This window comes from Pristiophorus japonicus, chromosome 1, assembly GCF_044704955.1.
Source record: "Pristiophorus japonicus isolate sPriJap1 chromosome 1, sPriJap1.hap1, whole genome shotgun sequence".
Lineage (NCBI taxonomy): Eukaryota > Metazoa > Chordata > Chondrichthyes > Pristiophoridae > Pristiophorus > Pristiophorus japonicus.
Window position 1 is genome coordinate 279,205,259 of NC_091977.1, and position 24,943 is coordinate 279,230,201.

Genomic DNA, 24,943 nt, shown 5'->3' on the forward strand with positions numbered 1-24,943 from the left:
TTAAATGATCCAGATCTAGTATTTTAGATGTCGCCGCTCTTCATGATATCCTCTCCAAACCATGCACGGCAAAACATGTGTGCCTCAGTACAACAGAGTCGCTGCCAGTGCTTATTAAAGGGACACACACAAATTTCAGGTAAGTTTCTATTTTTGCTTTTGGACTGGTTTCTTTACATTTTATTGGAGTAGTGGTTTGATGCAATACATTTAAAATGTTGTAGAAGTATGCAGGGAGTGCTACTGGACGTTTGCAAGGGTTTGACTCTTAAAGGAAGGCCTCTGAGAACTCTACGTGCTCCCAGTCCTGGGGGCTCTAGTTGCAGTCACTGTTGGGCTGCAGTATTACATAGAGATGAAGCACAGGCAGCAAAGGGGACAAGCTGCTCACAGAGGGAGGAGGAAGCGGAAGGAAGGAAGCCACCCAGACAACCCCTTCTGGACGGGATAATCAGGAACGAATCATCCGCCTGGAGTGAACACAATCCAAATTTCCCTTTTTAGCATTAGTCCCACACCTTAACTTCCCTCTGTTACTGATCATCACAGCATCCTCTTGGCCACAATGCTGAAATGAAAGCCACCACAAAGCCGCTCCAATCCAATTTTATCCATATATGCATCCAATGTGCATTCCCTTAATGATTGTCTTGCGTGTGCCTTTGCCTATCCTAGTGCTCCTACACAGTGCTACCCCAGTGGCAGCAGTATGACTGATGGAAGTGCTGCTGACTTTCAGTGGGGGACACTGCAGATGGTCTTGCAGGACGACCTCGAGGAGTTGGTAGCTGGGAGTGTGAAATCGAATGATGATGTTTCTTCTTCACTCTCCTCTCCTTCTTGGTCAACCACTGACTGGGCAGGCTGCATTTCTTGGGTGTCTGAAATGCAGAAGTCACAAGGGTAGGGTTATGGTGAGGGGAGTTGGTAAAGCAAGAGGTGTATGCTTACACCATGTTCAGCTTGTAAATCAGAAGAGATGGTGGGATGAGGGGGAAGTGTGATGTGAGGAGGAGGCTATTGCATTTTGTATTCTCTCAGCCTTTCTGCAGAATGTTGGCCTTTATTGCAAGGGGGATAGAGTATTAAAGCAGAGAAATTCCTGCTACAACTGTACACAGGTCACACTTGGAGTACTGCGTACAGTTTTGGTCTCCGTATTTAAGGAAGGATATACTTGCTTTGGAGGCTGTTCAGAGAAGGTTCACTAGGTTGATTCTGGAGATGAGGGGGTTGACTTATGAAGATAGGTTGCGTAGATTGGGCCTATACTCATTGGAGTTCAGAAGAATGAGAGGTGATCTTATCAAAACGTATAAAATAATGAGGGGGCTTGACAAGGTGGATGCAGAGAGGATATTTCCACTCTTGTGGAAACTAAAACTCGGGGACATAGTCTTCGAATAAGGGGCCACCCATTTAAAACTGAGATGAGGAGGAATTTCTTCTCTGAGGGTTGTAAATCTATGGAATTCTCTGCCCCAGGGAGCTGTGGAGGCTGGGTCATTGAATATATTTAAGGCGGAGATAGACAGATTTCTGAGCGATAAGGCAGTAAAGGGTTATGGGAAGCGGGCAGGGAAGTGGAGCTGAGTCCATGATCAGATTAGTCATGATCTTATTGAATGGTGGTGCAGGCTCAACGGGCCAAATGGCCTACTCCTGCTCATACTTTATGTTCTTCTGCACTGCTGCCAAGGGCTCAGCCATGCCCTTGCAAAGAATGGCCAGCACCATCTCTTCCAACGGCGTGAGGTGAAGCTAGAAATGCAAGGTATTTCTCGTGTTTGGTAGAGTGTGTTGGTAGGTGAGTGATGGGGGTGTGGTGCATTGAGCAGTGTGTGAGGCTAGTGGCGCAGTTGGTAGATGAATTTTGATGATGCATTCACTGACCTTGACCACTCATCTTGGGTCATGAAACTTCATTGGGTACTGGAGCCAGGTCCTTGGGGAGGGGAGGCAGGGGGGGAGGGGAGGGGAGGCGGGGAGAGGGAGGCAGGGAGAGGAGAAGGGGAGGCGGAGGGGGAGGGGAGAAGAGGCGGGGAGGGGGGGGGAGGAGGGGAGAAGAGGCGGGGAGGGGAGGGGAGGGCGGGGGGAGGGGGGGGTGGAGGTGGCGAGGTGAGGCGGCAGGGGAGGGGAGGGGAGGCGGGGGGGGGAGGGGAGGAGAGGTGGGGAGGTGGGGGGGGGGGGACTCTGCTGACAGTGACGGCCTCGATGATCTGGTCCCACATCCTTCTTTCCGGAAGGCCTCCTAGCTCCCTGTGGGCAGAGAATCCCTCTTGCAGTTTTGACCCACTACACAAAGCTAGAGTCCTGTGTCTGAAACCTTAGGTACCCTTTCCCTGGCCTGCTGAGCTATTTGTATTTGTGCTGAAGCACTTTTTCCATTTTTCATAGGTGCAAACTGTCTTTAAGAGGCGCAGGCTAGCTTTAAGTAAAGCTTTAAATAAAGCTAGCCTTGCTTCAAGAATCCAAACTTTGGCCTCCTGCGGAGCGCGCAGCCTGGCAACAGTAGGTAGGCTGTGAGCTGCAATCGTGATAATTAGTAGGCCACACAAAATAAACGTGCTGCGAACGGGCATAGGTATATCTCGCTTTGCATTGCCCGCATCCATTTTTTGGAGTCACTTAATTTCCCGGCCTATATGTTTCCAAGTTCTGGGTAATGTTATACAAGTCTTGAGTGTTGCTTGGACTAGACCAGCTTATTGTTTTTTCCTTTTTATAATTCCATTTAGAAGACACAGCTTTACAGATGTCATTCTATGACATGCAATGTCAGGCAGTGACACACAACATGGTGACACCCTCCATGATGCATTGCTGAAATCCTGGGTTTAATGTATCTTACCCTATGGATAGGGAAAAAAAACTTTCTTGGAATCTATAGTCTCCCTTGAAGCTTGCTAGATTGTAATAATCCTTCAGGTCTGCAGTCACAGAATAAATTAAATAATGTCCTTGCACTTACATTATTCTTGCTTCCAGGCAAGTGGAGAGTATTCCATCACATTCCTGCCTTGTGGATGGTGGAAAGGCTTTGGGGAGTCTGGAGGTGAGTCATCACGCAGACCCAGCCTCTGACCTGCTCTTGTAGCCACAGTATTTCTGCAGCAAGTGAGGCTCTCGCCCCAGGCAGACAAGGGTCTCATTGAGATTGAAAAGTTGAGAGTCTGATCATGTCATTAAGACCACAACCACATTTTAACTGGGAACAGTGAGGTTGGTGGCTAGTGCTCTCTAGGGAAGCCTGACTAATGATCAAGAGGGTCAAGAAGCTTGTTATTTTTTAAAGGTTTGCTTGGGAGCCAGGAAGAACTGGGCTGCTCCTCTGGGCCCCACAGCAATCCTTGGTCGTCCCATGCCTAGACTTCCCGCGATTTCTTTGGCTTCCTCCCCCTCACTTCCCATGGGTTCCCGACTGCAGCCTCCTGCCTTGCTCATACAACTCCCATCCAGGGCCCGACTTCATTGATGCTGGGTTCGGCCAGGAGTCAGGCTTGATCTACTTAAATGAGGCCCAAGAGTTAAAATGGCCAGGCCTCATGTCGTCGAGTTCAATGTTTGCCCTGTCAGCTCCACTCGCAGTGAGTTAAAATCGGGGCTCATTCTCTTAATGTGCCTTTAACAATGAGTTATGCAGCTGAGTTTCTAAGTAAGTGCCTTCAAGGTAAATCCCAGTACTTGTTTAGCATTGTTGATGGCTCCTCTGCATTAAGAAGCTACTTTCAGTCTAGAGACAATAATCATACCTAAATCCATTCCCACGTTTATTAATGGACGCCCGTATGTTGTGTAGACACATTTCAGATTCTTTCTTCCAGTGTGCTTTATTTTGCTTTTATCTGCATTATAATCTATTAGTTTTTTGTTAAATAAAAACAAAGTGCTGGAAATACATAGTGGATCAGGCAGCATCTGTGGAGAGAGAGAGAGTTTCATTGACCTGAAACGTTAACTCTGTTTCTCTTTCCACAGCTGCTGCCTGACCTGCTTTGTATTTCCAGCACTTTCTGTTTTATTTCAGATTTCCAGCATCTGCACTATTTTGCTTTTGTTTTAGCTACTACTTAGTTCATTACACAGGACCTTTTTTAATACTGTTTGTTTCCCTTACACTAGTCACCTTAATGGATAGCTTGATGTTATCAGCAATTTTCATAATGTTAGTGGAAGTACCCTCCTTCATATCCTTCATGAATAGTATAACCAGCTAGCAGAAATCTAACCTTCGGGGCTAGACTTTCCACTTCACATCGCCCATCTATCGCCCAAAATGGACCTCTATCGTCCATTTTGAGGAAAAAGTGGAAACTAGGCCAGAAATATCGCTGGAAAAATAGGCCCCCCCCAAGTTTCGGCTTACTTCGCCGAATTGATCGCCCACACAAGGCCCATCCCAACTTTCGGCACATTGCCGGCACAAGGCTGGGCTGATATAAGGCCGAAAACACCGCTGAGAAATAGTTGCTTTTCCCCAGCCTTATGGAAGGGAATGGGCACTACGTGTGCCATTTTGAAGATCGGAGGAAGGGGGGAGACAGCCAAAAAGATATGTTCGATGGTTGTGAGTGATTTATGTGTAGATAGATCTGCTCAGATTTTTAAATATTCTTAATAGTATTACAGTGGATTAGGCATTTTTTATGGAATACATAAGAACGTGAATCTATTAAACTACTTTAAGTTCATTTATTGCAATTGAAAATAATTAATGAAATTGATGGGGCCTATGCTTTCTGTGCCATTACTTGTAATTGCTCACAAGCCGGTTTCTGAAAGGATCAATCAGAGGTGGCAGAGAAATGCGGAGAAAGAGGCGAGCGTATAGCCAACGAAGGTACGAAGAAACGCAATCTTACCTCAACTTGACAGAAAACACATGACTAAGGAGGCTACACTTCCAGAAGGTGGTCATCGATGAGATCTGCCAGCTCATCAAGGGGGACATTCAGCCTTCCAGCACCGTCAGAACTGCATTGTCCGTTGAGGTGAAGGTTACTGCTGCCCTAGCCTTCTACACTTTGGGATCTTTTCAGACTTCAGCTGGTGACATGTGTAATATCTCTCAGCACGCCACAAACTGCTGCATTCAACAGGTGACTGAAGCCCTTTACGCTCGCAGGATGGACTTTATAAGCCTCCCTATGACCAGGGATGCACAGACCGGGAGGGCTTTGGGTTTCTACAGAATAGAATACTTCCCCAAGGTGCCGGGAGCAATAGACTGCACTCACATTGCCCTGAAAGCCCCCTTAAAGAACATGGAGGTGTTTTGAAACAGAAAGGGGTTCCACTCCCCAAATGTGCAGCTTGTTGTCAACTACAAGCAAATAATCATGATAGTAAATGCTACATGTCCTGGAAGCATCCATGATGTGCACATTCTACGTGAGTGCTATCCCTGACCTGTTTGTTAATCAGCCAGAAGGTCACGGTTGGATGCTGGGGGATAAGGGATATGGCCTTGCCAGTTGGCTGATGACCCCTCTGCGTAATCCCATCACTGAAGTGGAGAAACGTTACAATGAAAGCCACATAGCGACACGAAACATCGTCGAAAAGACAATTGGAATCCTAAAGCAGCCCTTCAGATGCCTGAACCATTTTGATGGCAGCCTACAGTACCACCCTGACCAGGTCGCTGAGTTTATTGTGGTGTGTTGCATGCTGCATAACCTAGCTATATGGAGAGGACAAGTAATGCCAGATCAGGCTGCAGGTCCACCTCCAGAAGGAGGGAAACGGAAGAGCCAGCGGCAAAGAGGAAGAGGCTGGCGAGAACCTAGGGGAGGGCAATCAGCCTGGCGATCTAGCCCCGGTACACCACCCCTCCCCGAAGACCAGTCCCCAGTGGCAGTTACACAGCTGCTACGCTGTTGCGTTAGCAGCTCATTTACGAACGCTTTTCATGATCTTTTATTGTGGATAGTCACATTTACATTTATAGTTAAGCAAAAGTTGCATTTGCTTGGTGTTACGTTTCTGCCTTACCTGCAGTGGCCTGGCATGTACATTAATGCTTAACTAAAGTAAACTTTTGTTACAATAATACAACGCTCAACTAATGCAGAATAATTGTTAAAATGTTATGCTTAACTTTAAAAGGAGAGAAGGCACAACAATTGTTAAACTCAATAAAAACTTTTATTTAACACAACGAATGAGAATTTTTTTTTAACACCCTCCCCTCCCCTCATCTCCCCCCCCCACCCCAAACAACCATGAACAAAATTGTAAAAACATCAATTAATTTTACAAACAACCCCCCCCCCCTCCCTACCTGCGGTCACGTTTCCCTCCAGGTCCTTTCCCACCCCGTGTTTTTACATCACCCGCCCGTTTTGATCTCCGCAGACCGACACGAACGTGGTGTGCAACGTGGGACGGCAAGACTTCCTGCCGTGGTGGAGGTGACGGAGTGGAAGCCGAAGCCTGAGGCTCCTCTTCTGAGTCAGGAGGAACTGTGACCTCCGTACTCGCTTGAGTGCTAGGGGTCGCACTCTGAGCCAACACGACACCTTGGGGTGCAGCGCTGTGTCCAGCCAGCAACGCATGCCAAAGGACATTGGTTGCGGCGGTCTGCTCCCGAATCGCCTCCAAGGTCTGCCGTTCTACCTCAGTTTGCACGGAAGACCAGTTGGAGAAGTTAGTGTTGAACTGGCTCCAGTTCGTGGAGAACTGGCTCTAGTTCATGGAGAACCCATCGAATCCCTGGATAAGATCGCGACCGTCTCCCTGCACAGGGAGATCAAGCACTCCATTTGCCCATCCGAGGTAGGCGATTGCTCACCTCGCTGACCCGACCTCCGTGGCGTTGACGTGCGCAAAATGTCACGCCTTGGCGTCACCAGCTGCACACTGCTTGGTCCCGGTGCCTCATCACTCTCAATTGAGATGACCGCAGGTTCATTTCCCCCCGCCCCCCACAACAATGATCGATTCCAGCAGCTCTGGATATAATTCATCATCATCTTCCTCCTCCTGGAGGTGAGGAAAGTTTTCTTCCTCTTCGTTTGAATGTTGATGTTCCTCCTCTTCCTCCTCCAAGGTGGTTGTTGAAGGTGCACTGGACGGCTGCAGTGCCACTAGCTTCTCAGGTTGACCTTAAAAACACGAATGACATTTTTAAAGAACTTATTAGAACATAACGGTGATCATTACCAGGAGATGTTACATATCCATACTTTTCACTACCCCATAAAGCTGTAGCGGCTACATCCCCTGCTTCTTATGCACAAGGGCTACACCAGGAATGCATGCATAGCCTGCCATGACATCATAGAAACATAGAAACATAGAAAATAGGTGCAGGAGTAGGCCATTCGGCCCTTCTAGCCTGCACCGCCATTCAATGAGTTCATGGCTGAACATGCAACTTCAGTACCCCATTCCTGCTTTCTCACCATACCCCTTGATTCCCCTAGTAGTAAGGACTTCATCTAACTCCTTTTTGAATATATTTAGTGAATTGGCCTCAACAACTTTCTGTGGTAGAGAATTCCACAGGTTCACCACTCTCTGGGTGAAGAAATTCCTCCTCATCTCAGTCCTAAATGGCTTCCCCCTTATCCTTAGACTGTGTCCCCTGGTTCTGGACTTCCCCAACATTGGGAACATTCTTCCTGCATCTAACCTGTCTAACCCCGTCAGAATTTTAAACGTTTCTATGAGGTCCCCTCTCATTCTTCTGAACTCCAGTGAATACAAGCCCAGTTGATCCAGTCTTTCTTGATAGGTCAGTCCCGCCATCCCGGGAATCAGTCTGGTGAACCTTCGCTGCACTCCCTCAATAGCAAGAATGTCCTTCCTCAGGTTAGGAGACCAAAACTGTACACAATACTCCAGGTGTGGCCTCACCAAGGCCCTGTACAATTGTAGCAACACCTCCCTGCCCTTGTACTCAAATCCCCTCGCTATGAAGGCCAACATGCCATTTGCTTTCTTAACCGCCTGCTGTACCTGCATGCCAACCTTCAATGACTGATGTACCATGACACCCAGGTCTCGTTGCACCTCTCCTTTTCCTAATCTGTCACCATTCAGATAATAGTCTGTCTCTCTGTTTTTACCACCAAAGTGGATAACCTCACATTTATCCACATTATACTTCATCTGCCATGCATTTGCCCACTCACCTAACCTATCCAAGTCGCTCTGCAGCCTCATAGAATCCTCCTTGCAGCTCACACTGCCACCCAACTTAGTGTCATTCGCAAATTTGGAGATACTACATTTAATCCCCTCGTCTAAATCATTAATGTACAGTGTAAATAGCTGGGGCCCCAGCACAGAACCTTGCGGTACCCCACTAGTCACTGCCTGCCATTCTGAAAAGTCCCCATTTACTCCTACTCTTTGCTTCCTGTCTGACAACCAGTTCTCAATCCATGTCAGCACACTACCCCCAATCCCATGTGCTTTAACTTTGCACATTAATCTCTTGTGTGGGACCTTGTCGAAAGCCTTCTGAAAGTCCAAATATACCACATCGACTGGTTCTCCCTTGTCCACTCTACTGGAAACATCCTCAAAAAATTCCAGAAGATTTGTCAAGCATGATTTCCCTTTCACAAATCCATGCTGACTTGGACCTATCATATTACCTCTTTCCAAATGCACTGCGATGACATCCTTAATAATTGATTCCATCATTTTACCCACTACCGATGTCAGGCTGACCGGTCTGTAATTCCCTGTTTTCTCTCTCCCTCCTTTTTTAAAAAGTGGGGTTACATTGGCTACCCTCCACTCCATAGGAACTGATCCAGAGTCAATGGAATGTTGGAAAATGACTGTCAATGCATCCACTATTTCCAAGGCCACCTCCTTAAGTACTCTGGGATGCAGTCCATCAGGCCCTGGGGATTTATCGGCCTTCAATCCCATCAATTTCCCCAACACAATTTCCCGACTAATAAGGATTTCCCTCAGTTCCTCCTCCTTACTAGACCCTCCGACCCCTTTTATATCCGGAAGGTTGTTTGTGTCCTCCTCAGTGAATACCGAACCAAAGTACTTGTTCAATTGGTCCGCCATTTCTTTGTTCCCCGTTATGACTTCCCCTGATTCTGACTGCAGGGGACCTACGTTTGTCTTTACTAACCTTTTTCTCTTTACATATCTATAGAAACTTTTGCAATTCGTCTTAATGTTCCCTGCAAGCTTCTTCTCGTACTCCATTTTCCCTGCCCTAATCAAACCCTTTGTCCTCCTCTGCTGAGTTCTAAATTTCTCCCAGTCCCCGGGTTCTCTGCTATTTCTGGCCAATTTGTATGCCACTTCCTTGGCTTTAATGCTATCCCTGATTTCCCTTGATAGCCACGGTTGAGCCACCTTCCCTTTTTTATTTTTACGACAGACAGGAATGTACAATTGTTGTAGTTCATCCATGCGGTCTCTAAATGTCTGCCATTGCCCATCCACAGTCAACCCCTTCAGTATCATTCGCCAATCTATCCTAGCCAATTCACGCCTCATACCTTCAAAGTTACCCTTTAAGTTCTGGACCATGGTCTCTGAATTAACTGTTTCATTCTCCATCCTAATGCAGAATTCCACCATATTATGGTCACTCTTCCCCAAGGGGCCTCGCACAACGAGATTGCTAATTAATCCTCTCTCATTACACAACACCCAGTCTAAGATGGCCTCCCCCCTAGTTGGTTCCTCGACATATTGGTCTAAAAAACCATCCCTTATGCACTCCAGGAAATCCTCCTCTACCGTATTGCTTCCAGTTTGGTTAACCCAATCTATGTGCATATTAAAGTCACCCATTATAACTGCTGCACCTTTATTGCACGCACCCCTAATTTCATGTTTGATGCCCTCCCCAACATCACTACTACTGTTTGGAGGTCTGTACACAACTCCCACTAACGTTTTTTGTCCTTTGGTATTCTGCAGCTCTACCCATATAGATTCCACATCATCCAAGCTAATGTCCTTCCGAACTATTGCCTTAATTTGCTCCTTAACCAGCAATGCTACCCCACCTCCTTTTCCTTTTATTCTATCTTTCCTGAATGTTGAATACCCCTGGATGTTGAGTTCCCAGCCCTGATCATCCTGGAGCCACGTCTCCGTAATCCCAATCACATCATATTTGTTAACATCTATTTGCACAGTTAATTCATCCACTTTATTGCGGATACTCCTTGCATTAAGACACAAAGCCTTCAGGCTTGTTCTTTTAACACCCTTTGTCCTTTTAGAATTTTGCTGTACAGTGGCCCTTTTTGTTCTTTGCCTTGGGTTTCTCTGCCCACCACTTTTCCTCATCTCCTTTCTGTCTTTTGCTTTTGCCTCCTTTTTGTTTCCCTCTGTCTCCCTGCATTGGTTCCCATCCCCCTGCCATATCAGTTTAAATCCTCCCCAACAGCACTAGCAAACACTCCCCCTAGGACATTGTCATTATTATATCAAGCCGTTGTTGGTGGTCTCGGCACGGCTGGTGTTCCTGGAGCTCCGCTGGGCTGGAGTCCCTCCTATCTCAGTGTCTCCGCTGGGCTGAAACCCCTGAGCCTCAAGCAACAGCCCAACTCGGGAGCTGCAAAACAACATTACAGACGGCTCAAGGCTCAAGTCCAACAAAAAACTCGGGACCTAAAGAACAGGTGGTGGATGGAGAAAGCACAGGAGATACAACAACTGGCCGACAGCCACGATATGCGACGATTCTTCACTGCAGTCAAGACCACCTATGGTCCAAACTCCCAAGGCCCCACCCCACTCCTGGCCAAGAACGGGGAAACACTCATCAAGGACACCAAGGCTGTCCGGGCCCAATGGAAGGAGCACTTTGAAGATCTCCTCAATCGAGACTCTGCCTTTGACTCGAGTGTTCTCGATTCCATCCCGCAGCATGCCACCCGCCACCAACTCGGTGAAACTCCAATGTTGCACGAGGTAGGCAAAGCCATAAAACAGCTTAAGAATAACAAAGTTACGGGTGCGGATGGAATCCCTGCTGAGGCGCTAAAATATGGTGGTGAGGCGCTGTTGGCGCGGACACATGACCTCATCTCTCTCATCTGGAGGGAGGAGAGCATGCCGGGAGATCTGAGATGTAGTGATTGTGACCATTTTTAAAAAGGAGGACAAGTCCGACTGCGGCAACTACAGGGGAATCTCCCCGCTTTCAGCCACTGGGAAAGTTGTCGCTCGAGTTCTCAATCGTCTTCTCCCTGTGGCCGAGGAACTCCTCCCGGAATCACAATGCGGATTTCATCCCCTACGGGGCACAACAGACATGATCTTTGCAGCGCACCAGTTGCAGGAAAAATGCAGGGAGCAGCGCCAGCCCTTATACATGGCCTTTTTCGATCGTACAAAGGCCTTTGACACTGTCAACCGTGAGGGTCTATGGAGCATCCTCTTCCGTTTCGGATGCCCTCAAACGTTTGTCAACATCCTTCGCCTCCTTCACGATGACATGCAGGCCGTGATCCTTACTAACGGATCCATTACAGATCCAATCCACATCCGGACCGGGGTCAAACAGGGCTGCGTTATCGCTCCAACCCTCTTCAGTCTTCCTCGCCGCCATGCTCCACCTCACAATCAACAAGCTCCCCGCTTGTGTGGAATTAAACTACAGAACCAGTGGGAAGCTGTTTAACCTACACCGCCTCTAAGCCAGGTCCAAGATCACCCCAACCTCTGTTATTGAGCTTGCAGTATGCGGACGATGCCTGCGTCTCTGCACATTCAGAGGCTGAACTCCAGGATATAGTCAATGTATTCACTGAGGCATATGAAAGCATAGGCCTTACGCTTAACATCCGTAAGACAAAGGTCCTTTCACCAGCCTGCCATCGCCGCACAGCACTGCCCTCCAATCATCAAGATCCACGGCGCGGCCCTGGACAACGTGGACCATTTCTCCTATCTCGGGAGCCTCTTAACAAAGGCAGACATTGATGCGGAGATTCAGCATCGCCTCCAGTGCGCCAGCGCAGCCTTCGGCCGCCTGCGGAAAAGAGTGTTTGAAGACCAGGCCGTCAAATTTACCACCGAACTCATGGTCTACAGGGCTGTAGTAATACCCGCCCTCCTGTATGGGTCTGAGGCATGGACGATGTATAGAAGGCACCTCAAGTCGCTGGAGATATATCACCAACGATGTCTCCGCAAGATCCTGCAAATCTCTTGGGAGGACAGGCACACCAACATCAGTGTCCTTGACCAAGCTAACATCCCCAGTATTGAAGCACTGACCACACTCGATCAGCTTCGCTGGGCAGGCCACATAGTACACATGTCAGATACGAGACTCCCTAAGCAAATGCTTTCTGCAGAGCTCCTTCATGGTAAACAAGCCAAAGGAGGACAGCGGAAATGTAATAAGGACACCCTCAAAGCCTCCCTGGTAAAGTGCGACATCAGCACTGACACCTGGGAGACCCTGGTCGCAGACCGCCCGAGGTGGAGAAAGTCTATCCGGGAGGGCGTTGAGCTCTTTGAGGCTCAACGCAAGAAGCATGGAGAGGCCAGGTGCAGGCAGCGGAAGGAGCGCGCAGCAAACTAGCCCTACCGACTCCTTCCCCCGACGAATGTCTGTCTCACCTGTAACAGAGTCTGTGGCTCTCGTATCGGATTGTTCAGCCATCAAAGGACTCACTTTGGGAGTGGAAGCAAGTCTTCCTCAATTCCAAGAGACTGCCTAAGATGATGAGTATATCAAGAGTACATCACAAGTATATTGCATTATAATTACAGGACATTACATGTGTAACTTATTTAAGATTTTAAAAATGTTTTTAATACTGTTTGACACGTTACACAGTTCACATTACTCGTGAGACTCAAGGCTGGGTTCGGCCACCAGAGCGACCACAAGCTCCTCAATTTCCGACAATGGTTGTACTTTAGCAGAGCCGACCCCCGTCTTCCTCTGCTCTGCCCGGTTGATGGATATCTTCTGCAAATGAGAAGAGAGCATGGCATGGTGTAAGCTAATGGACTTGGTAATTAACATTTAAGAATGACAAACTTAAATTCAATGCAGGAGATTCAATGTTCGATTCAAAATTTGCATGCATCATTAGAATATTAGACATAACATTTGAAATATAAAGTGCAACTTACTCTTGCTGCTGCCAACAAGCTATTTCAGCGTTTCCAGCACTGGTCAGGTGTCCTCGTCTCATGGGATGCAGATGTTACCACATCTGCAATCTCCTGCCATATTTTTCTGTGGACACTGGATGGAGGTCGTCCCACCTGGCATGCACCACATTAACCAGGGCTTCGTTCATCTCATCACTGAAGGGTTTTCCCCTTTTCCTTTCTGAGTCGCCCTCCAATGACATTTTACTATATTACATTTTACTATATTAAATTACAGTAGTAATCTATTTTTTACAATGTAGTTAAATTTATATAGCTTTTATACCTCCAAAGCCTAAAATAAACAATTCTTTCTCCTCTGCAACTCTGTCTTCCTCCTCTCTATCTTTCTCTCTCTCTCTCTCTCACTCTCTCACCCTCACCCTCACCCTCCCTGTGCCTTCTGAGCATATGTGATGACCCCTGACCTCCCAAAACATGGGAAAGACAGCCGGGAAAAAAAATACCATACATGCGCAGAATAGCGTTGCTAGGGAAGCTTTTTTTTTCTTTGACTTCCATTTTCAGTGAGCGATAGTGAGATCGCTGAAAAATCACATCGCCCATTCGACATCGCTGTACTAAGGCCGAGTGGAAAATCGCCAAAAAAATGGGTCTTGTACCAGCGATCAGCAAGGCTGAGACGTCCCACATCGCTGGAACAAGGCCCATTTTTGGGGGCCTTGGCCATCTAGTGGAAAGTCTAGCCCCTAGTTTTTGCCCTGTTGTCAATTCTATTCATCACGACTTTTTGTTTCGCGTTGTCATTTTTAGTTCAGGTAGGTCATTTATTAAATTTAATGAGTCTTGGTTTTATTTAAAAGCCTAATGTGACACATACCAGTGCATTCTGAAAATTCAAGTAAGCTTTATTCCCTAGATTGTCCATATTCGCTAATTACTTACATAGCATCACATAATAGTACAGCACAGAAGACGGCCATTTGGCCCATCAAGTCTGTGCCGGCTCTTTTGAAGAGCAATCCAGTTAGTCCCACTCCCTCACTCTTTCCCAGACCCCTGCAATTTTTCATCCAAAATTATCCAATTGCCTTTTGAAGGCTACTATTGAGTCCATAACCACCACCCTATCAGGCAGTGCATTCCAAATCCTAACCACTCATCATGTAAACATGTTTTTCTTCATGTCGCCTGTAATTCTTTTGCCAATCACCATAAATCTGTGCCCTCTGGTTATCAACCCTTCAGCCAATGGAAACAGTTTCTCTTTATTTACTCTATCTAAACCCTTCATGATTTAAACACCTCTATCATTTCTTCTTAGTCTTTTCTGCTCTAAGGTGAAGCTTCTCTAGTCTATATACGTAGCTGTATTTCCTCATCCCTGGAACCATTCTAGTAAATCTCTTCTGTACCTTCTCCAAAACCTTCACATCCTTCCGAAAGTGTGATGCTCAGAATTAGCCACAATGCTCCATTTGGGTCCGAACTAGTGTTTAATATAGGTTTAGCATAACTGTTTTTTGCACTCTCTGCCTCTGCCTCTGTTTATAAAACCCAGGATCCCATATGCTTTACGAACTGCTTTGTTAACCTGTCCTGCCACCTTCAAAGATTTATGCATAAGCACCCCAGATCTCTCTGTTCTTGCACCCCCTTTAAAATAGTACCATTCAGCTTGTATTGTCTCCTTATTCTTCTTACCATGTATCACTTCACACTTTTTTCTGTGTTGAATTTCATCTGCCATATGTTTGCCCATTCCACTAGCCTCTTGAAGTCTATTACTATCTTCCTCACTGTTTACTGCACTTCCAAGTTTTGTATCATCTGCAAATTTTGAAATTATGCCTTGTACTCCTAAGTCCAAAAAACAGTTATGCTAAACCTATATTAAACACTAGTTCGGACCCAAATGGAGCATTGTGGCTAATTCTGAGCATCACACTTTCGGAAGGATGTGAAGGTTTTGGAGAAGGTACAGAAGAGATTTACTAGAATGGTTCCAGGGATGAGGAAATACAGCTACGTATATAGACTAGAGAAGCTTCACCTTAGAGCAGAAAAGACTAAGAAGATTTGATAGAGGTGTTTAAATCATGAAGGGTTTAGATCAAAAACGCAGTGGTCCGAGTACTAAACCCGGGAGAACAACCTCCAGTCTGAAAAAGAGCCATTCACCACAACTCTATCCTTTAACCAATTTTGTATCCATACTGCTACTGCCCCTTTTATTCCATGGGCTTCAATTTTGCTAAAAAACCTAATATGTGGTACTTCATCAAATGCCTTTTGAAATCCATATAAGTAACATCAACTGCACTACCCTCATCCACCTTCTGTTACCTCATCAAAAAACTCAATTAAGTTAGTCAAACACAATCCTTAACAAATTCATGCTGGCTCTCCTTTATTAGCCCATGCTTGTCCAAGTGGCTGTGTTCTCCCGGATTATTGTTTCTAAAAGCTTCCCCATCACCAATGTTAAACTGACTGTCCTGTAATTGCCAGGTTCATCTCGCACCCTAGTTCAAAAAAGGAGAGTAACATTTGCAGTCTTCTGGCACCACCCCTGTATATAAGGAGAATTGGAATATTGTGGCCAGCACCTCCTGCAATTTCTTGCCTTACCTATCACCAACCTAGAATGCATCCCATTTTAAGTACTATCCACTTTAAGTACTATCAGCCTTTCTAGTATCTCCTCTCTATCTATTTTTATCTCATCTAGTATCCTGACAACCTCCTCATTTACCAAAGTTTTGGTAAGGTCCTCTTCCTTGGTCAACACTGATGCAAAGTACTCATTTAATATTTCAGCTTGGCCTTCTGTCTCCACCAATAGATCTCCATTTTGGTCCCTAATTGGCCCTACCGCCCCTCTGACAACCCTTTTAACGTTAATATGCCTATAGAAGACCTTTGGATTCTCTCTTATGTTAGCCGACGAAACTATTCTTGTACTGTCTCTTTGTCCCTCTTATTTCCTTTTTCATTTCTCCTCTACTTTTTATATTCAGCCTGATTCTCCCTTGTATTATCAAGCTGGCATCTGACATATGCCCCCTTTTTCTGCTTCATCCTACTGTCTAACTCCTTCATTATCTAGGAAGCTCTGGCTTTGCTTACCCTCCCTTTTCCCCCCCTTGTGGGAATGTACCTAGACTGTACATCCTTAAAGATTTCCATCATGTGATCTATTGTTTCTAAAACCATATTGGCTGTTCTTTATGGCCCATGTATTCCATGAACATTGACAGTGATCCATAATCTGCAGAATAGCTGTGATCGACTAGAAGAATGCATATTTCCTTGTAGCTATTTTCCCACAATCGAGAAAAGTCTTTGTGGCCCAAGGGAAATACCATGGTAGTGTGTTGCACTTTGGACTCAAGTCAACACCTGGTGCTTTCGTAAAGTGTCTACTATAGCTGCAGCCATATTAAAGTTTAAGGGCTTCTATACTCATGTAGCTAATTATCTCATCAGAGCACCTCAAAGTTCACAAAGACCACTGCCCAGCTTGTACTCACTATCCAATATGGTTTGTATTTTGAATATTTGCATTGAATGCAAGTATTTCATTCTGAACAGTCCATGCTTAACCAAACAGGTTAGACTTTGAATTGAAGTATCTTCTACATAGTCCCACCAAAGCAGCCCAATTCCTCCTTTTGTTAATACACTTGGGTCGGAATTCATGTCCAGAAGTGACTAAAATAGTGAACAGGGGAATGTATGGATGTTATTTATATGGATTTCCAGAAGGCATTTGATAAAGTCTGTCAAAAGAGCTAAAATTGAAGCTCATGGAATTGAAGACAAATTATTGACCTGTTTAGGAAATTGGCTGAGTGGCAGGAGACAGAGTAGGGATAATAGGCAGGTCTACTCTAATTGGCAGAATGTGACTAGTGGTGTCCCACAAGAATATGTGTTGTGGCCTCAACTATTCATCGTATGTATTAACGACTTAGATGATAGGATAGAAAGCCATGTATACAAGTTTGCCGATGAAACAAAGATAGGTGGCATGGAAGCATAAAATTACAAAGATATATTAATAGATTAAGCGAATGAGCAAAACTTTATTTCATTGTAGGAAAATGTGAGGTCATCCATTTTGGACTTTAAATGGATAAAACAGAGTACTTTCTAAAGTACTAGAGACAGTGGAGGTCCAAAAAGACTTGGGTGTCCATGTACATAGATGGACAGGTATGGAAAATAATCAAAAAGGCTAATGGAATGCTGGCCTTTATATCTAGAGGATGAGAACACAAGGGGATAGAAGTTCTGCTACAGTATTTAAGTCCTGGTAGGTCACACGAAGAACTTAGGAAGGATACATTGGCCTTGGAGGGAATGCAGCGTAGAATTACCAAAATGATACATGGACTCCAAGGGTTAAATTACGATGAGAAATTTCAGAAACTAGGATTGTATTCCCTAGATTTGATTGAATTTTTCAAGTTATTAAGAGGAACTGAGAGTAGATAGAAATAAACTATTTCTGCTGATTGGGGTGTCTAGGACTAGGGGGGCATAGTCTAAAAATTAAAGCCATACTTTTCAGGAGTGAAGTTAGGAAACACTTCTACACACAAAGGGTGGTAGAAGTTTGGAACTCTCCTGCAAACGATAATTGATGCTAGCTCGATTGTTAATTTTAAATCTGAGATTGATAGATATTTGTTAACCAAAGATATTGAGGGATAGGAGCCAAAGAAAGGTATATGGAGTTAGATTGCAGATCAGCCATGATCTCATTGAATGGCGGAACAGGCTCGAGGGGCTAAATGGCCTATTCCTGTTCCTATGTTCGAGAAGTGACATATTGTACATGGCAATGGGTGTTATATAAATAATAGTGGCATCAAATACATCTTAACGGATCTATTGACTTTATGATGATTCTTGTTAATAACCTGTACTTTTATTAGATGTGGAGGAAGCTTCTACAACTCCGGAACAGTGATCTTTCTCAAATGGAATATTCGTTTTTTTAAACATAATGGGGCCGAAATTCAGCTCCCAAAAGGCCTCTTACCGCCAGAAAGCGGCAGCTAGGTTGCAGAGTCGAACAGCCGCCGACTTCTGGTCCAATGGCCGCCGCCAGCGAAATTCAACTCGGGGATTTTTCTGGCGGTCCACACTTCAGCCCCGCTGCTGCCGACCATCCTAAGTGCGTCATCAAAGGGTGCACCACCAACCTCCTGTACCTCCATCGCACCGCCAGTGAAATTTAACTCCAAAAATCTTTAATCCGCAGAGTGGTGCCCCCGACATCCTTGGTGGCCTGGTGGAGGCCTTGCAGAGTGCGGAGCGGCCCTCCCCTTTAAGTTAAATTGCTTCAGCGCTACGCGGAATATCCTTGTAGCGCTTGACTCACCTCCCCCGGGACCCGCCCCTAAAAGAAGTGGAGTGTGCGAGATTGCACTTCGCTTCCTTTGAGGGGCGGTAAGCCCAATTCAGTGGTGGGGGCAAGACTTCTGTGCCGGGCATTAAGTCTGGGCTCGAGATGGTTACTGCCTCCCAATCGGGGTGCAGAGCAATTTCGCATCCAATGCCTGTCTTTGTTTGGATTACCTGACTAACATTCAGCTGTCAAGGTAATTACCTGGCTTTTAAATCAGGTTTTTTCATGTTCTTTTATTGTAATTGAACTTTGCTTGGAGTGCGTGATAGCATCGCGAGCACAGATCAGGATCCACAAGGTTTTGTGACCTCTTGACACCTGCACTGGCATTTCTGATAGCCACTCCTGATGCACAAAACTGAAACTTGTAACATCCATTCTATTGGTAGGTCGGAAAACAACTGAAAAACCTGAAACACCACCTATTGCCCTAATGAAGGAATCCTCAGAGTACTGGAAGAATGTGAACATATGTGAGCTCAAACACAGGCCTATCTGAGTTTTCATCATAATTGTAAAATGTTCGTTTTATTTTGTTTTTCTCTTGTCTGCCGCAGAATTCCATAGAATATATAACTATGGCAGCATTGTCCAAGGTATTTGCTGTATCTGCAACCTATCCATATCAAGTGATTCGTGCTCGGCTGCAGGACCAGCATACCCAGTACTCCGGAGTAATGAATGCCATATGGAGAACGTGGAGGTAAGATCATAAAGACTGAATAAAATTTGATTTAGTTGTTATTACATTATATTTAAGATTATATTGTATTACTTGTTTTGATGGTGATCAATGCATCGTCTGGAATTTTAAATTGTTAAGCCGTAAATACAGCATTTACCAGCAGCAGAAGCGTCTACTGATGTAATCTTGAGCAAATTGATCACCTAGATTTTCTTCTCCTCTTCCTAGCCGTACATCTTTTATTAACTGTTTAGGCCCTCTCCCTAAACATTTCCAACTCTCAAATTCCTTCTCTTCTTCAAAGGCCTTTTTTTACAACCCACTTCATTTTAACCCCCAAAAACTGAATCCCGACCCCCAACCCACCTACTTCTGGTTTTAATGGAGGCGGGACGGGGGTCAGGCAGCCAATCCGCTCCCAGGAGGTGGGTTGGTACTTTAAATATTATAATGAGGCAGTGTGCCTCATAGTGAGTCACCATTTCAAATTTAACTATGGGTGAGTGAGTTTCGAAGGCCTTGGGGACTCTGGCAGATAAAGGGAGGCAAGGACTGCTGGATCCAGGAGGTCAGTGCCTTTCCACTTACCTGCTGGATCCAGCATCCTTGTCTCGCCAACCCCGCATGATTGGGCAACCTTCCGATCTCTTTCTCCCCCCCCCCCCCCGCCGGAGTCCTCCGATACTCCCCTTCAGACTTCCACGCTCCATCCCCCTCTGGCCTTTTGACCTTCCCCCCTCCGGCACCAATCACCCGCTGGCCTTCCGACCTCCCCCTCCAGCCCTAAGCATCGTCCGGCCTTTTACCCCTTCCTGATTCCTCTCTCCCTCCCTCTTCTCTACGTCCTGCTGCCGCAGCTGTATCCGCCTAACAGCCAGCCAGCCTCTCTATCTGCTGGCTGCGAGCAGGAAGCGGTGATTCCAAATGCTAATCATATGCTGTTAATCAGGGTGTTAAATTTGGCAGGGCCTGCAGAAAACTCCTCCTGGGTTTCCCGACTGCTTTCCAGCTCTTCCCCCCCCCACCACCCCTGGCCCCGCCCGTTCCCTACCCACCTCCAGATTAAAATTCCGGCCACTATCTACTACTTTGGATTTGGCTCTTTTTGTTGGCCGATTACACGTCTGTGAAGCGTCTTGGAATATTTATCTATGTTAATGATGCTATATGAATGCAAGTTGTTATTTGTGTTCAGCCAACCAAAGGGGTCTTTTGGTGTTTCTGTAGTTGCTAGTCATATAGCAAGCATACTGACCTAGATGAACCTGCCTGTTTTTCACCATGGTAATGGCCCTGAAATCCCAGTCGGAGGCTTCCCACGGGCAATTGCCTCCGACTGGAGAATTTTTACGAATCTACCTGGTGGTCTCGGAGGCGCCCTAGATTCCTTTGGGGAGGCCTTCTCTTCCCGCACTGCAAAGTGCGCTCCCATCTGGAGGGTTCCCATGCAGAAGATGCAGTCACGTGTGACTGCTCAGCCAATCAGGTACGTATTCCACAGCTTTCCCATTAATAGCAATGAGAACTCCGTATCTATACGTTCTCATTGCTATTAATGGGGTAAAAAACAAACACACGCTAATAAATAAAAAAGAGCTCACATAATTAAAATTAATTGAAATTAAAGTTAATAAATGCCTTAGGAAAAAAACAATATTTTTCCAATTTAAAAAAAAAATAGTTTAGTAATTCAGGTTAAAAATAAACTTACCTTAGTGGGCAGAGTTTTTAATAATAAAATGTTTTTATTTAATTTAATTTTATTATGTTTATGTATGTTTTTAAACACTTGCACCTGTAAAAGTAGGCTATGCGCCTGCTTTTTCAGGCGCAAGAATTTTGAGGATATTTGCTGGGCAAGATATGCATAAATCCCGCAATCTTGCCCAAGCAAATGTCCTCACTCCCTTTTTCCGGTGATCTGTCAAGCTCCAGCCTGACAGATCGGAAAAGCTAGTTTTCAGCGCATGCGCATTGTGTGCTGAAAACCGGCTTTTCCGATGTCTTCCTGGATCCGTAGAAGCTTCATACGGACCCGGGAGGCCGGGATTTTCAGGCCGATATGTTTTCCAGCTTGGCTTAGTTAGTCGCCTCTGAGTCAAAAGGTTATGGGCTCAAACACCAGTCCAGGACTGGAGCATGTACAGGTGCAATTTCTGCAAAGGCTTCCCCAATCTCTTACCCTAAATGTGGCAGAAGATTGGTTTCCACCAATCTGCCAAGGTTACGGCAGGAAATCTGAAGAATCCCTGCAAAAATTCCAGGCATAAATCTGAGCACTCTGAGGAAATGCTGCATGATCAGATTTGCCATCTTTCAGATGAGATGTTCAATTGCCTGTTCTGGTGATTCAGTTGGATGTTACAGATGTTATGCTAGTATTTGAAGAGGAGCAAGCAGTTCTGGTATCCGACCAATATTTCTCCTTCAACCAATATCAGATTAATTGATATTTGCTGTATGTGGGACATGGCTCTGTAAATTGGAAGCTATTTTTGCCTCCATAACAGTGATTGCAATTCAAAAAGTTTTTAATTGGTTGTGAAGCACTTCAAGCTTATGATCAGTAAATGTAAGTAGATTGGAGTGCCTGATGTTAGCCTTCAACCTTAAAGATGTAAAGGAACTCTCTGACTGTTAAATCGGGTTTTCTGTTATTTCTGTATTGTGACTAAACAAATTACTTGTAAGTAAATAGAAGGTGTACATTTTAGTAATGTGTACTTTGAAAATTTCCGTTTTCTTTTTCAGGAATGAAGGGGTTCACGGATTTTACAAAGGAGTTGTTCCAAATGTACTTAAAGTGACCCCTGCATGTTGCATTACGTTTCTCGTATATGAAAATGTTTCTCAATTTTTATTTGATTTCCAACAATCCTGAATGTTGTCTGTTGTCAGAATTCGAATCACAGAGCCATATAATTTTACCCAAAAAATCTGCAAGGCATGAGGAGAACATCAAGTGCTCGCTAATATCCTCTTGCAATCCCCAAGCAGTTATTAAGTACTGCTAAAATATTATTTACTTCATTTTATAAATCTGCAATGTTTGCAGATATAGTTATAAATTCATAGTAAACTTCTGAGGGTCAGATGTCTCCAGGGTAAAATGCTTGAAGGATCTATTTTCTTCAGACTATAATCAGCAAAACACAAGAGGCAAGTAATGCCAAACTGAATTGTTAAAAACAATAGTTTATGTTTTATATTCTTACAATGATCTTTTGTAATGAGATACATTTGGTAAAATAATGAATTAATTAATGAGGATTATATTATTTAAAATGTAATTTAATAAGTAAAGTTAATAATTATGGTTCAATAGGAAATGTTTATGTATTGTGCTCTGGGAAGGTTTACAAGCCTACATGTGAATGTACTATCATGATGTTGCTAAATCTAGATATTGCAATAAACCTTGCTCCAGGTGGCAGAACTGAATAAAAATGTTCATTTCTATGTTCAGTCTAATTATATCTACATCACAAAAGAACCTAACTAGAGAGTTTGGATAAAGTGATGACCTTGATGGTCTTCGTTAATCAGTTATTAGTGGTGTTCACCTGCCAAATTATGATTTTGACAGTTCCTACATTGAGACTTTTTCCTGTGTGCCTACCTAAATACTTGCTCATCTCAACTGAATGCAAACAATGGAGTTAAGTGTCACTGTTGGGAAATAAGTAACTTTAACACAAGTGAAGCTTCTTTTAAATCATATACAAATATTTAAGATGTAGGATCAGGTTATATATTCATTGGAGTTTAGAAGAATGAGAAATGATCTTATTGAAATGTACACGATTCTGAGGGAGCTTGACAGGGTAGATGCAGAGAGGATGTTTGTCCTCGTGGGGGGAATCTAGAACTAGTGGACATAGATTCAGAATAAGAACGGAATTTAGAACGGAAATGAGGAGGAATTTCTCCTGAGTCGTGCATTTTTGGAATTCTCTACCCCAGAGAGCTGTGGAGGCTGGGTCATTGAATATATTGGGTGGTGATAGACAGATTTTTGAATGAGAAGGGAGTCAAGTATTATGGGAGAGAGGGCAGGGAAGTGGAGTTGAGGCCAAGATCAGATCAGCCATGATAATGAATGGCAGCGCAGGCTCGAGGGGCCAAATGGCCTACCCCTGCTCCTATTTCTTATTTTTATGTAGGTTCAGATAGAATAAATCTGAACATTGAAACCACAGCTTGCATTGTCATCTAATGACTAGTTAGTCTACTGAAGCTGGTATATCCAGGCTGGATTTGATAATTTCTTCTAGTCTTACAGTAACCTTCTGTTATTCAAATCTTCCAGGTTGCTTTTTATTTAAAATCATGAAAATCCAGTATTCTGGAGAGTCTTCTACAAATGTTCTTTTAAAAAAAAAAATAAGAATACCATGCCAACATTACAATTTTCTAATACTAAGGAGTACAGTACTTTTTTAAAAAAAGTTTGAAAGGTACATTTTGTTCAAATTAAACCAAAAAGGTAGCAAAAGATAGTGGGGGTAATTTTGAGTTTGGTTGATAGTGATTCAGACATTCGTCATAAAAATCAGGAAAGATGCACAATGGGTGGCTGAATCGATATCACCTGTTTTACACTATCACCCAAAGTCAAAGTTACTCCATACAGTCTAAATTTCACTTGTATTTCCACAACTTAAATACTGTTTTGATAGTGTTACTTGAAAGTTCAGGTGCAGAACTGCAATAAATTTGACTTTGCCATTTTAGGTTTATTTTAAATTTCTCTGGGCAATTTAAATGTGCCAATATTTTAATTAGAAGCCTATATGTGAAATATATTTGAAGTTTTTGTTAATGAAGTTAATAAATTTCTGTCAAATTTGTTTCTGCAAGTGCAGGTTAGGCTCTTGATAGTTTTCAGCTTGTAGAAGCAAAGCTATTTTGGCAGCTCCTCGATAATTATCCGTGATACTGAGTTCCAGCCAGTAGAAGCATCACCTTGTGAGTAGCCATCTGAGCACAGCCCAACCCAGACTGAAATGTCCACTAGTCCAGCATTGATTCCTTCACACAACCCTTCCACTGGTGAAAAATTGGATAAAAGTTTGTTAGAAAGGTGCAAAGAACCAACATAACTAACTTAAATATTGTTTTAAACAAAGCTGCATAAGCCCAGTTTCCTTGTGATAAAGGCATTACATTATGAACCACACAGGTTTCCCACTAATTTTTTGCACGGTACTTTCCCTAATTCTTTCCCACACACATACACACACAACAATTTTCCGTTGGATATTTTTATATTTCACTTTTCAATGCTTTTTCCCCATTCAATTTTCTACTCAATGCTGAAAATAATCACTCATACAGGGAGCTGGCTCCAAAGATGTAGGAAGACCACTGGAGTTTCAACCAAGTTGCCATTCTTCATGTGCCAGTGAGACAACAATTGTCCACGAAATTTATTGCCGGGTAGCGTGTGCATTTTAGCCAAGCCTGATTCTGACTTCCGCATACGTAGACTTTTTCTATCAAGCTGTCACTGGATATTGAACAGGAGTAATACGCCTGGGCCTAGAAATTCAGTGGTTAGAAATCTGGGCCTAGAAATTGATGAACAATCGGACCATGCAAAGTTGGTCCCCTTGCGTCCAGCCGTGTGCTGGGGGCTCCAGTCCCGCCCCAAGATGGAGCATGCTGGTGGTGGTGAAGATAGAAATCGTCTGGCAACACTTTGGCACCGGAGCAACCATGGGTCTGGGAGAGGGGGGGTGACGAGAGTGGTGGTCGGCAGCAGC

The 24,943-nt window shown here is 44.5% G+C and overlaps 2 protein-coding genes across 4 annotated transcripts in view; one reads left to right on the forward strand and one right to left on the reverse strand.

The window, feature by feature from the left end:
* The window catches only part of slc25a32b (solute carrier family 25 member 32b), a 42,021-nt gene extending 19,406 nt beyond the window's left edge, over window positions 1-22,615 (forward strand). Inside the window, exons 6-7 of one of the 3 annotated variants that reach the window (XM_070872230.1) lie at window positions 19,051-19,196; window positions 21,930-22,615. In XM_070872230.1, the coding sequence (XP_070728331.1) occupies window positions 19,051-19,196; window positions 21,930-22,059 (276 nt within the window). In that variant the 3' untranslated portion in view covers window positions 22,060-22,615. Of the gene's footprint in view, window positions 1-4,782; window positions 6,129-12,790; window positions 12,955-19,050; window positions 19,197-21,929 lie in introns of those variants that run through there. The other 2 variants (XM_070872260.1, XM_070872268.1) reach the window with 2 other exon arrangements.
* A 964-nt stretch (window positions 22,616-23,579) lies between these two features.
* LOC139249177 (collagen triple helix repeat-containing protein 1-like) overlaps window positions 23,580-24,943 on the reverse strand; it is a 37,005-nt gene continuing 35,641 nt past the window's right edge. Inside the window, exon 4 of the mRNA XM_070872282.1 lies at window positions 23,580-24,227. Within this exon, the coding sequence (XP_070728383.1) occupies window positions 24,082-24,227 (146 nt within the window). The 3' untranslated portion in view covers window positions 23,580-24,081. The remainder of the gene's footprint in view (window positions 24,228-24,943) is intronic.